At 49.3% G+C, this 13,108-nt stretch overlaps 1 protein-coding gene across 2 annotated transcripts in view; it reads right to left on the minus strand.

The window, feature by feature from the left end:
- The window catches only part of STK39 (serine/threonine kinase 39), a 296,052-nt gene extending 284,083 nt beyond the window's left edge, over window positions 1-11,969 (minus strand). The window contains exon 1 of one of the 2 annotated variants that reach the window (XM_040971673.1): window positions 11,524-11,969. In XM_040971673.1, the coding sequence (XP_040827607.1) occupies window positions 11,524-11,755 (232 nt within the window). In that variant the 5' untranslated portion in view covers window positions 11,756-11,969. The remainder of the gene's footprint in view (window positions 1-11,523) is intronic. The other variant, XM_040971675.1, reaches the window with a different exon arrangement.
- Window positions 11,970-13,108: the final 1,139 nt, after the last annotated feature.

Here is a 13,108-nt window from a genome sequence, read left to right on the forward strand (position 1 = left end):
GCTGTTTTAGCATAATTTAAATAAAACTGTACAGAAGGAAATGTAAAAACTTCATGACTATATGTGAATTTATAGTGACAGAGGGAAAAATACTTTCAACAGTTACAACATCCACTAGATTGCTTTCACGTAAAAAGAAAGACCCTGTGGGCACAGTGGCTTAGTAGGCTCATCCTTCATCTGTTAGTGCTAGCATCCCATGTGGACACCGGTTTTTGTCCCGGCTGCTCCACTTCCCATCCAGCACCCTGCTTACAGCCTGCAAAAGCAGCAGAGGATTTTCTGGTCCCTGGACTGCTGCACCCACATGCGAAACCAAAAAGAAGCTCCTGGCTCCTGATTTCAGATCAGATCAGCACAGCTCAGCTCAACTCTGGCCATTGCAGCCATTTGGTGAGTGAACCCACAGATGGAAGTCCTCTCCTTTCGTCTCTGTAAAATCCACCTTTCAAGGAAAAATAAATCTTTAAAAAGAAGATACTTGGGAAGGCATTTGGCTAAGCAGTTGAAACTCTGATTGGAGGGGTATGTGTTGTGGTACAGCAAGCTAAGCCATTGCTGGTGCCACTGGTATCCCATATTGGAGTGATCTGAGCCCCAGCTGCTCTGCTTATGATCCAGATTCCTGGTAATACATCGTAGGAGATAAAAAGATAACAGCACTAGAATCAAAATGTTGGGGTCCCTGATACTCTGGCTCCTGGCTTTAGCCTAGCCCAGCCCTATCTTTTGCAGGCACTTAAGAAGCAAATTAATGGGTAGAAGATCTCTCTGAGTATCTCTCACTTGCTCTCTGTGTGTGTGTGTGTGTGTGTGTGTGTGTGCGTGTGTGTGTGTGTGTGTGTGTGTATGTGTATGTGTGTGTGCGTGCGTGCGTGCATCACTCTTACAAGCAAGTGAAAAAATATTTTTTTTAATACTGGGGACAAAAGAGACTCATCATCTCACACTGGAACCCTTGGGTTCAAGTCCTGGCTCTGTTCTCATGGCAGGATCCTGCAAATGTGTGCCCAGGCAAGCAGTGGAGTGTCAAAGAGCTTATCCTCTCCACATGGGAGACTTTGCCTCAGTGTTCACCTCCCACCTTTGGACTGGCCCAGCCCTGGCTACTGTAACATCTAGAAAGTAAAGCAGCTAAGAATTTCCTGTCTCCAAACACATAAATAATAATAGTAACAAAAAGACTGCATGTACCACATTGATCCTGTCACTCTCAGTACCTTATAATTTATAGAATCACAACTCCTGCCATGGTAATGACCTTTGGAAGTCACCTGCTTCGCAACTCGGCTCCTGTGTTTCACATGCATCCCTCATCTTCTCCAGCGCTCCTGGCTTCCACACAGCCAACAGGCCCGACAGAGCTTCAAGGTGAAGGTGGTGGACAAACACAAGAGCCACAAGACAGAACATGGGCACACTTGAGGAAGGACAGCTTTTAGGCTTCTGAAGAGGATAGTGCCAGACCTCACCATGACCCTCGTAATGTGTCAGCACAAGGATGCCTCAGCTACGGTGGGGATCTGGGTGGTACTTTAATCCAGAGAGGCCACTGCTCAGGGACGTGACCTCTGGAGAACCTCAACACAGGCAGGTGGAAGACTCAAAGTGCTTACTCTTGATCTGTGGAGATTAATGAGCTAATTTCTACTGAGCTCTCTAAGCTGACTGGTCCAAACACAACTACATAAGCATCCTCCTTAGCCATGCACAATATTAAACACTGGGGATCCAGAGGGGCAAATTTCCAGGTGCCAGGTGATATTCCTTTTTCTAGCTGGAGAAGGGAGTATTTGTCCCCAGAAGTCACACCTTCAAACAGAAAACATTTACCAAACACTTCAAACGAGGTGTGGAGATAAGGACTCGGAGCTCAAGGAGGAGGAAACAGGACAGGTAAGGAGGAAAGAGTTTGGACCTGGCGTGAGCACTTCCTCAAAGCCAGGAACCATCAGAGCCAGAGGATGGCTTAGGGGAAAGAGTTCTTGCATAGAGAAACCACTGATCTAGGGTCTTAAAAGGGAACTTAGGTCAGGGTGCTGATAGCATGAGGACGTTCAACATATGACTGTCTGGGTGAAGATTATTCGGGGCCACCCTGACTAGGCTGTGGCACCTGCTGGTGTGCATGAGGACCAAATCTGTGGTGGGTTAGCAGGGCTAGGCCACAGCACCTGTCAGTCTGCGTGACAGGTGGGGCTGGGGCAGAACTGAGCAGGCAGTTGCAGCCATCAGTGTGCGTGCTCTGGCTGGTGTAGGTGACAAATCAAACCGGACTGTGCACTAGTGGCACACACTAGTCAAGTCTGAGGTCATGCCAGGCGAGGCTTCTTGGGGGATCATCCTCCTAGACTGCTGGCCTCAAAGACTGGAAAGCACAACAGGTGGGAAGGTTCTCCTGGCCAAGCTTTGCAGCAAGTGTTGGGGTCTGTGGATGCACTAAAGTAGACTTGGTCAGCCAATAGACCTTGAAAAGATTTTTTCAACCTTGGTATAACAAAACTATCAACATCTCCAAACTACCTAAACCACTGGAGTAACACCCTGAGAACATTCTTCCCCAATCTTCCCTACATTAGTCTCTAAAGCGTTATCAAATGACTATCCCCCTCCCCAGGTGCTGTTGTCAGCAGAGTGGCCCCTATCCTTCCCCCTACTGAAAACGAAGGAGAAAAAAAATAAAAAATTGAAACGTTTGTCCCACCCACCTTCCTCCATATCTTGACCTTCCCCCTCCTAAGCGGAGGCCCACATGGGCATGCATCTCTCTCAACTATGTAAACAATAACAAAATCAGGCTCAGCTCCAACTGGCCTTTGCAGCCACTTGAGGAGTGAACCAGCAGATGGAAGTTCTTTCTGTCTCTCCTTCGCTCTATAAATCTGCCTTTCCAATAAATAAATCTTTAAAATATATTTAAAAATATGTAACAACACATGACATCTTCATACATGCACATTTTCATACATGCACATCTTCATACAAGCACATTTTCACATGTACACTTTTACCTGCAGATTATAGTTTAGTAAAGACAGAACTGCACCGAGCTCTCAGCTACCTGGATGAAAACAAAAAGGAATGGGGGTAGAGGAATGACACTCCCAATGAAGGCAAAACTGGAACCGGCATCTACATGGGTTGCTGACACTGAAGACAACAGCTTTACCCACCATGCTACAATGTGGTCCCCTGCACTGCAGGGTTTTAAAGAAGAGGAGAAGCAGGACTGAGGTGAGTGTGGCAAAACAATGAGCTCAGATACTCCAAAACTTCACAGGAAAATGGGACTAAAAGCCTGGGTTTATTTTGAGACAAGAAATTTATTTTTCATAATGTATACAAAATGTACTATTTATTAAAAAAAAAATCCTATGCACAGCATGCAATTTAAGATCTCACTTGCTGAGGGGAGGTACCATTGTGACACAATGCATTAAGCTGTAACCTGCCATGCTAACCTCCATTTAGGAGTGAGTCCTGGTCCAAGTTTAGCCTGCTCCACTTCTGATCTAGCTCCCTGCTATGCACCTGGGAAAGCAGTACAAGATTACCACAATAGCCACATGGGAGGACCTGGTGGAGTTCCTGGCACAAAGGGTGCTACCCTTCGGGGAGTAAGCAACGAAGCGAAAGTGAAAGACCAGTCAGTGTCTGTCAGTCTGTCTCTCTCTTTCGATCTGTAACTCTGCCATTGAAATAATCTTGCGGGGGGGCGGTGGTACAGTCACTTGGGAGGCTCACATCCTGTATCACAGTGCACAGGTTCAAGTCCCAGCTCTGCTCCCAATTCCAGCTTCTCATTAATGTGCAACTTGGGAGGTAGTAGATACTGGCGCAAACACTTGGGTTCCTGCCACCCACATGTAAGATATGGATTGAGGGGCCTGGTGGCATGGCCTAGAGGCTAAAGTCCTCGCCTTGAACACGCCAGGATCCCATATGGGCACCAGTTCTAATCCCGGCAGTTCCACTTCCCATCCAGCTCCCTGCTTGTGGTTGGGAAAGCAGTCAAGGACGGCCCAAAGCTTTGGGACCCTGCACCCATGTGGGATACCCGGAAGAAGTTCCTGGATCCTGGCTTCGGATCGGCATAGCATCGGCCTTTGCGCTCACTTGGGGAATGAATCATCGGTCGGAAGATCTTCCTTTCTGTCTCTCCTCCTCTTTGTATATCTGACTTTCCAATAAAAATAAATAAATCTGTAAAAAAAAAAAAAAAAAGATATGGATTGAGAACTCAGCTCCTGGCTTTGGCATGGCCCAGCCTTAGCTGGTATGGGCATTCAGACAGTGAATGGACAGATGGGTCAGTTCTCTCTCTCTCTCTCTCTCACTCTACTTTTGGAACACATACAATCGGTAAAGTTCTTTTTAAAAGCAGTCCAAATACCAGAATAGTCACCAAGACTCTGAGCACTTTAGGTGGAGGGTTAAGTCCCAGACCTGAAGAAAAGGATCCTGGACTTGGGCAGAATGGGAAGCAAAAGGAAGGGTGAGAGGCAGCAGGGAAGGTCAAGCCACAGCCTTGCTGGAACGGAAAATGAGAGGCAGTGTTGCCAAACCTTGCAGAGAGGACCGCAGTGTCCACTGGCTCAGGCCACAGTGATCTGAGAGCAACTTCTATGCAGTGGCCTGTGAAGGACAGGTTCTGTAAATGCAACTGGAAAAGAAAGAAGGGTGTCTTGTTCAGTCTGAGATACGACCAAGACCTGAGAAATGGCCTAACCTAGCAGAAGGCAAGAAAGGAAGGAGGCAGAGAGGGAGGGGAGCCACATGGAGGACTGGGTCAGAAAACGGATGCCCCTGTGCTCTGCTCCAGCACATGGTGAACGTTTCTTCGAGTCAGCAGCATTTCCTGCCAGCATGGCAGCCTCTGAGGGCCAACTCAGACGGGGAAGGAAAGTGCAGTCTTAGCAGGTCACTCTCCGAGCCCTCTCCCAATGGGCTGATCCTCCCCAGCAGCCTTCCCGCAGGATGCACTCACCACTTGTCAGAGAGCCATTTGGCACCTGAACCCCTGAGCTGTCCAAATGGCCAGGAGCTCCACAGGTCTCTCCAGCTTGCAGCAGGAACAGTGGAGGTGAAGGGTTGAGGAGGCAAGGTGGGGAGAGGTGCCACAATGAAGCCAGCCTGCACCCCAGGGCTGTAGTGGCATGGGGACGAGGGGGCCACCCCTGCCTCTGCTTCCTCCCTGTGGGGACCAAGCACAGGAAGTCTTCAAGCCACAGTATAACCTTGGCAGAGATAGGACCAGGTTCTTTCCTTGTAACTCATCCCCAATGGGCAGGCAAAGTGTACAGTAGTTATGGCTAAGACTCCTTGAGAGTGTGTGCTGTGCCAGGTGGTATTCTAAGTGCTCGACACTCTCTCCATCTGTCCGGCCCTGTTTCCATGATCTCCACATCACCAGTGAGGTAACTGAGGCAGACATGTTCAAGTAACGTGCTGAAGGTCACAAAAGCCAGTGGCCACCATCGTCATCAAGGGACGCAAAATGCCAGAGTTGGCCCTGCTTAAGTTTATTTGCAAACACCATCAAAAATGTGGTACACACACAGACACACACACACACTGAGACAAGCAAGCGAGAAGCCGTACTACATAATATATAAAGAAAGCAAGGTCTGCACTCATTCAACTTTAAGTTGCTTTTGACCTTGACACTTCTCCCATATGGTAGTTCAATCAGCTCATCTCAAAGACAATTCAAATGAAAATGAACAAAAAAAGTAAAATCATTTCTGTATAACTAAAACCACTGTTTTGCATACTTTAAAAATGACTAAAATGGTCAACTGCATGTCAGATATGTTTTACCACAAAAGCATGAAAATGTGGCTACAAACTTTCCTCTTAAAAATAAAAACAAAAACACTGGGAGGCATGCATTGCGGCACAGATTTGCAAGGCTGGCATCCCACAGGACTGCTGTAAGTTTGAGCCCCAGCTGCTCCACTTCTGATCCACCTCCCTGCTAACAAATCAAGTTTGATAATGGCATCTGCCACTCACATGCAAGACCCAGATGGAGTTCCCAGATCCTGGTTTCAGCCTGGTCCAACACTGGCCATTGGGAGTGAGCCACCAGATGGGAGATATCTCTCTCTCTCTCTCTTTCTCTCTCTCTCTCTCACTGTGTCTCCTCATGTCTCTCCTCTCTTTCCGTCTCTCACTCTCTATGTCTAGCTTCACCTTTCCCACTGCCTTTCAAACAAGTAAGTGAACTTTAAAAAAATGAATTTTAGAAAAGTGAAATCAAGTTCAAATCAAAGCCCTGTTATTAGCCAAGTGCTTCAGGCTTCTTTTATTATTATTACTGAAACAATAAATAAAACCAAACTAGCCAGAGCAGCAAGAAAGCAGCAGCTGCAGCAGGGTGGAGGTTGTCCCAAGTGGCAAGGCCTGGGAGAGCAGATCACACTGGAGCAAACACACAAAACCTCCCGGGGAGAAGCCTTCTATCAAACGCTGGCTAAGGTTCTAGGAATCCAACTCTTTGTGGCCTAAGATGACAAGTTACAATTTTAAATCAGAAATGACCAACCAGGACTAAAAGTGAAGCAACATCGAGAAACTACACACAGATCAAGACCACATGAAGGTACGTGGTAATGTATATTTCACTATAATAAACACAAAAAGACTATTTTCTGTACACATCGTTTGTTTTTAAAAGTTGCACAAAAATTGTATGAAAATCAAGCACTCTAAAGTAAGAGTCAAATTTCATGCTTCTCAGAACAAAGTCAACAGAGATAACAGCAGGACCGGAATGATCTGCTTCAAGCCTAGAAACTGATACTGTAAAGACTACAACTTCTTAAAGGAGTTCATTGAAGTTCTCTTCTATTACAGTTGTGCAAGTCAATAGTCACAAGATTTCTCCCTTATTCTTTACACACATCAAGGTGATCCTATTAATAGCAACTACAAATAAGAAATGAAAAGCTCATTTTTCAACTAGCATAGCTTCAAATGCCCCTTATACTTCTAAAGAAAGAATGTGGGCTGGGTGGACAGTCGAAGTTAGACACTGGGATTAACTGCGCTGAAGGGCTTAAAAGGGTGACTACCTAGGTACAAGACAGGAATACTTGAGGTCTACGACAACAAAGATCTGCAGGGCTGCAAGATGGAGAACTGTCATGTCACAACGCTGTTCACCTCTTGCTCTAAGCTCCCTCCCAACAGATTTGACATCCTTCCCAGGTCATGCACAAACCCGGATTACAACCTCTCCATTGATCTTTTCCAGCACCAGAGCCACGCAGCACAGGGAAAACCTTATTTTTAGACATGAAAAGTCCTGTGTTTATTTTCCTAAGAGAAATCAAAACAACTGACCCTGCTTTGTTTGGATTCTTGTAAAAACTCTTCTCTCTTAATCTCGGGGCCTCAACCTCCACTCAAAAGGAAATAAGAGAGGGGAAAAACCTGCCACTTGCCACGCTGGAAGGTTAAACCCGGTGCCTCCCTTGGCTTTCTGCTCAGGCACATCCGAGCCTCCTGCTGGTCACGGTTCACACTGCCGGAGTTCTATCATATGACACCTGCCTGAAGGTGGCAGGGACAGGCGAGGCTGGGAACTGGCAATCATGCTGGAACTGGTTCCATGTCTGAGCTCTTCGCTTCTCTGTGGAACATCTAAGAGTGCTAGCCCACAGTTCACTCCTAATTGTTCAACTAGCAGTAACACTAAATGAAAAAGGGTTTATAACTCCTTATACACAGTAAGTCCCTGCAAAATCCTATCCCTGTGATCTGATTTTTCAAGCAACACTGATCCCTCACACAGCCTGTCTCTCACTTGGGAAAAGATCAGATACATTTCAAAGGCAGAAAAGCCTTTCCCACAATATGAATGTATAAAAAACTGGGTAAGAAATAACAGGTAGTTCTGTTCACAAATTGCTCAAACTTACTCCCCCCTCCCCCTGGCTAAATGGAGCCACTGTAATTACACAAGGCTGTTGATGCAAGCTGAGATAAAGCCCACTTCAACTTAAAAAAAAAAATCACTACTCATTAATACAGAGTACATTCTTTTCAAAAGGCTAAATTAACCTTGAGGCATGATTTAGCCAAGTGGTTAAAAGCCCAAGTTAGGATACTGGCAGCCCATATCTAAGTGCCTCAAGTTCAAGTCTGGCCTGCACTCTTAACTCCAGCTTCCTGCTGACACAGACCACCGCAAAGCACTGGGGATGACTCAAGTGATTCTCTTCCTGCCACTTACCTGACACATCTGGAATGTATCCAGCCTCCTGCTGGCTTCCACCAGGCCCAGCGCCAGCCAATGCACACATATGGGGAGATGAACAGTGGGTCACAGCTTTCTCTCCAACAACTACTACTCTTCTTCTTCTTTTTAATATTCTAAAATTTCATGAAACTGTAAGTGTGCTTTCAATGTATGGAATTGTTTAAACATTCATTTACTTTTATTGGAAAGTCAGACTTACAGAGAGAAGGAGAGAGAGAAATAAAGATCTTCCATCCACTGGTCCAACCCACAAGGGACCGCAACAGCTGGAGCTGAGCCAATCCAATCCAAAGCCAAGAACCAGAAGCCTCCTCCGGGTCTCCCATGTGGATGCAGAGGCCCAAGGCTTTGGGTCATTGTCCACTGCTCTCCCAGGCTACAAGCAGGGAGCCAGATGGAAAGTGGAGCAGCCAGGACATGAACCAGCACCTACATGAGATCCTGGCGCATGCAGGGAAAGGATTCAGCCACTAGGCTATCATGCAAGGGCCCACAACTATTATTTTTAAAGGTGCACCTAATCATTAACACAATAAGCACACAAATCGAGTCACTATCAATTCTAGTCCTGACATAAGGACTACGATGTGGACAATGATGTGGCAGATCCTATTTTCAACTGTTAGGCCTCCTTGTACTGGTAGGGATGGAGCAATATGGAAGACTTTGGACAGCAAGTTAGCAAAGTGGGCAATGAAATCAAGCCTCTCTTAAGACGGAGTTCAGAGGTGAGCCCTTGTGAGGGTTTCCCAACATCTCCCAGCAGCCAGAGCCTATCCTGGGCTCTCCCAGCTCTCACTCACCACATTTCAGAGCATCCTTTATGCACTTCGGGCACCTGTATCCCAAACTGGAATGCCTAGGATACGTACAGGCATCCTGCCCACGGACACCCTGGGTGGTAGGGCAGCAGGTGATGGCCCCAGCATTTGGGCTCCTGACATCCACATAGGAGACCCTAACTCCTGGTTTCTGCTGGAACCCCCAGAGTAAGGAGAGTAAGGCAGCAGATGGAAAAATCTCTCTTCCTCTCACTCTAATTTTAAAATAAACAAAAACTTACCAAAAATATTCCTTTACTTAAGCCTTCTAAAACCTCAGCTAACTTTTAGAGTGGGAATCACTGTCATGAATTTTTTTCTATGGCTAGCACCAAGTACAATGCTTTGAACACAATAGGCCTTCCAATCTTGGTAAGTGAACACTGGGCTCCATGCTGTGAGGTATATAAAGAAAAGAGCAAAATGACTTTGCTTGGTGAGAAGCAGGCTTCTCAAGAGACATTCTCCCTGGTCTTGGAAGCTACGTGAGACTTACTTCACGGTCACTCAGATGGGAAAAGTCTATACATAAACCTGTGAGTCAGGAGATAAGGACAACATTGTGACACACCTGCAACACCAGCATGTCATATGGGCACCAGTTCCTGTCCCGGCTGCTCCATTTCTGATCCAACTCCCTGTTGACGGCCTAGCAAAAAAGCAGTGGCACACAGGCCAAGCGTTGGAGCTCTGTCACCCATGTGGGAGACCTAGACGAAGCTCCTGATTCTGGCCTCAGCCTGGCCCAGCCCCAGCCACTGCAGCCATCTGGCAAGAGAACAAACAGATGGAAGATTTACTCTCTGTCTCTCCTTCCTTCTAGCTCTGACTCTCAAAGAAATAAAACTTACCCACACATACAAACAAGGTAGACCATGTGGGTAAGAGGCCAGCACAGCATTTAGAGGAAAATCAAAGCTGGAAGAATATGGAGGATGCAAATAGATGCGGATGAAAGATTTATACGCCCACTTAAAGCAGTTGTCACTGACTAGGCTTTGGAAGGGCCTGAAACTGTGGAATCCAAGCTGTGACCTGAGGACTTGAAGGCTGGCAGCCAAAAGTTAAGAGAGACCCAGGTTTTCAAAGAATGTTGTATCCAGATCCCTGCCTATAGGATAGATGACCTGGAGCTGTCACAGCCTAATTATCTTCTCATAGCTAAGCATTTCAATCTACAATGCTTAGAGGGTCCTTTCCATCCACCTTCATAACAGCTCATTTAAAATGTCTAAGGAAATTTATATACACACGCACACACACATATACACACAAATACATTTCAGGTTTTTTTTTTTGTTTTTAATGGGGGACTAGAGAAGAATTTTGTTTTTAAACGAAAGCTAGGGAAGAAAAAACATCCAAGATAAAAATTGTACATCTCTTTTTTTCATAGTGGTACTTAAGGGAGGATGACATAGCCGAGGCAGGAAAGATGAGCAGCCCAGGACCCACTCTTAGGAAGAGGCTAGCCTAAGTGATGAGACTCAACCGCAGGATTCGACAGGGTCGGGCCCTTCACGTGCTTGGCCAGAGGAAAAGTAATGCCAGAACCTTGCCCTTCACCTTTGCGAGGTATTTAAAAATGTAGGATAAGGCGATATCTGTAATCCGACCAGGAGGTACCGAAACCCAAGAAGCACATTAGCACCCCACCTCAGCCCTGGCAGCCTAGAGTTTCTATCCCACAGTTGAGCCCTGGACCAGAGGGCAGCAGCGGCCCGGTGCAGGGCAGAGGCTTGGGGGTGCCCGCTCCTCCGGGGCGGCAGGCTGCGGCGCCCGGCACCAAGAGAAGCCGGTACCCGGGCGCGCAGGGCGGCGCAGAGAGCCGGGCTGCAGAGCGAGCGGGTGTGGAGCAGCGGCTGTCAGGCAAGGAGACCAGCATCCTCCCGCCTCCGGAAAAACTCGGGCCTCTTCGGCTTCTACGTGGCCCCGTTACCCACCATGAGAGGCTCAGAACTGGAGGCTAGAGGCGCGGCTGTGCCTGCAGAGTCCCCCAGGACACGGCTCCCGGGGCGCAGTGCGGGGGCGCTGGAAACCCAGGGCGGCGCCCCCGCAACCCCACCCCCAGCCGCGTGGCCACGGGCCACGCACTGAAACCCCTGTGCGCAGGGTGGGGGAGATGCGGTGGCGTTGCCCGGTCCCCAGCTCTGCCACCCCGGTGATCCCGGAGATAAAAGTTTGCAGCATGCGGCTCGTCTGCAGTGCGAGTCACATCCGCCGCGCCACCTCCTGTAGCCGCAGCTCTCAGAGAATGTGCAAATTAAAAAAAAAAAAAAATGTTGAAGCCGGTAGGCCCCAAAGCCGGCCGCTCTGCCTCCTGGGCGTGCTTGCAGTCTAGCTCAGCATCTCCGGTCCCCTCCAGTCCCCGACCGCGCCTCCCGCCCGGCCCCGGCGCCTGGCCCGGGCCGACCCCGCCGCGCCCTCCGCACTGACCGATAACCTCCTGCAGCTCGTACGCGTCCCTGCAGATGGGCCAGCCGACGGCCTGCGCGGCCGGAGCCGGGGCCGGGGCCGGGGCTGGGGCCGCTGGTGCTGCCGGCGCCGCCGGGGCCGCCGCCGCCGGGGCTGCTGTCGCGACCGCCGGGGCGGCCGCCGCCGCTGCTGTCACCGGAGCCGCCTGCTGGGGAAGCTGGACGTGCACGGGCGAGCCGCTCGGCTCCGCCATGATGCTGCCTGAGGAGAGCGTGAGGACGCGCCGGGCGGCGGACGACCTTCCACTTGAAACTTCCCTTGCCTCGCCGCCGACACCTCTCGGCCGGCGCACGCCCTCCCCGCCGCCGCCGGAGCCAGCCACCACGAGGGGAGGGAGCGAGGAGGCCGAGCCGGGCGGAGGGAGGAGGAGGCAGGCGGCGGAGGCGGGGTGAGGAGGAGGAGGCGGCGGCCGCGGCGCTCGCCGCGCGCCCCGTGCCTCGCGCGCGCTGTGGTCGGCCTTCGCGCGAGGACTCCCGCCGCCCCCTTCTTCCGCTCTCCTCGCCAGCCCGGGGAAGTTTCTACTCAGGGGGAGTCGGGCCGCCAAGTGTGTGCTTTCGGGGCCGGCGGTCCCCCGCCCCTCCTCTCGCTCCGGGCTCTGCCTGCGCCTCGGCCGCGGCAGACAATCTGGGCTCCCCCCCAGAAGGCGGCCCCTGGGGACCCCGAGGGCGGGGTCGTTGAACCGCCGCCGGGTTCTGGGATCCGAAGGCACCTCAAGTTGATTAACAAGGAGGCCAGTGAGACTCCGATGCGGCGTCCGTTTGCTGGTCGGACGTCAGTTAAAAAATAACCCGAGTTGTAACTTTCCGAACCGTTTACCTGCCAATGTCCCTTCCCCACCTTGCCTAATCTCGGCGGCCCTTCTACTTTTTTTTTTTTTTTTTTCCTGAGCCAGTGAAACCTGAATCCTTAGATCCCTGGCTTTTCACAGGCTTTCTTCGTTTGTTATAAAACCACTTGGATCCCGGAGAGGTGATGTAAGAGTCTGTGAAGTTAACATAAAAAGTGGGAGAAATGGAGACTTCAAACTCTTAAACCTTTAAGACTTGAAGACCAAATCGGGCGTTTTTGACAAAGAGGTACATGGACTGGGTTGAAAACTTGTAATTAATTGCTTCATTTTCAACTCTGCTGAAATTACCTCATCCTTAAAATGACTATGGTAAAACCATAGGTCTTCCTAATTACAGGTGTCATCGTTCACGTTGAATGTTGCCTGTGTTCCTTGGGCAGAAGGGCTCAAAATTACAGCATTCTCCTGTGAAACTGCAGGGGTGTGGTGAATCCAAGGTCGTCTTGGTCATCTGGCCAAGATTTTGTCTACTTCTCATGACAATGACTACTGAAGAACAAAGAGCATGGAATAAGTAAGGGAGCCTGCCTTGGCTGCAGGCGCTGGGCACCTCAGTTCAAATCCCAGCTCTGCTTCCTGCCACCCACTCAGGGCTGTTCAGGAAGTGAGCTGAAGATTTCTGTCTCTCTAACCTCTCCAGTGAGAAAAAAAAAAAAACAGCAACTTTAAAAGATGCTTTTTTTTCTAAAAGTTTTT

The sequence above is a fragment of the Ochotona curzoniae genome, unplaced genomic scaffold (assembly GCF_017591425.1).
Source record: "Ochotona curzoniae isolate NIBS_2020 unplaced genomic scaffold, NIBS_Ocur_1.0 contig_2210, whole genome shotgun sequence".
Lineage (NCBI taxonomy): Eukaryota > Metazoa > Chordata > Mammalia > Lagomorpha > Ochotonidae > Ochotona > Ochotona curzoniae.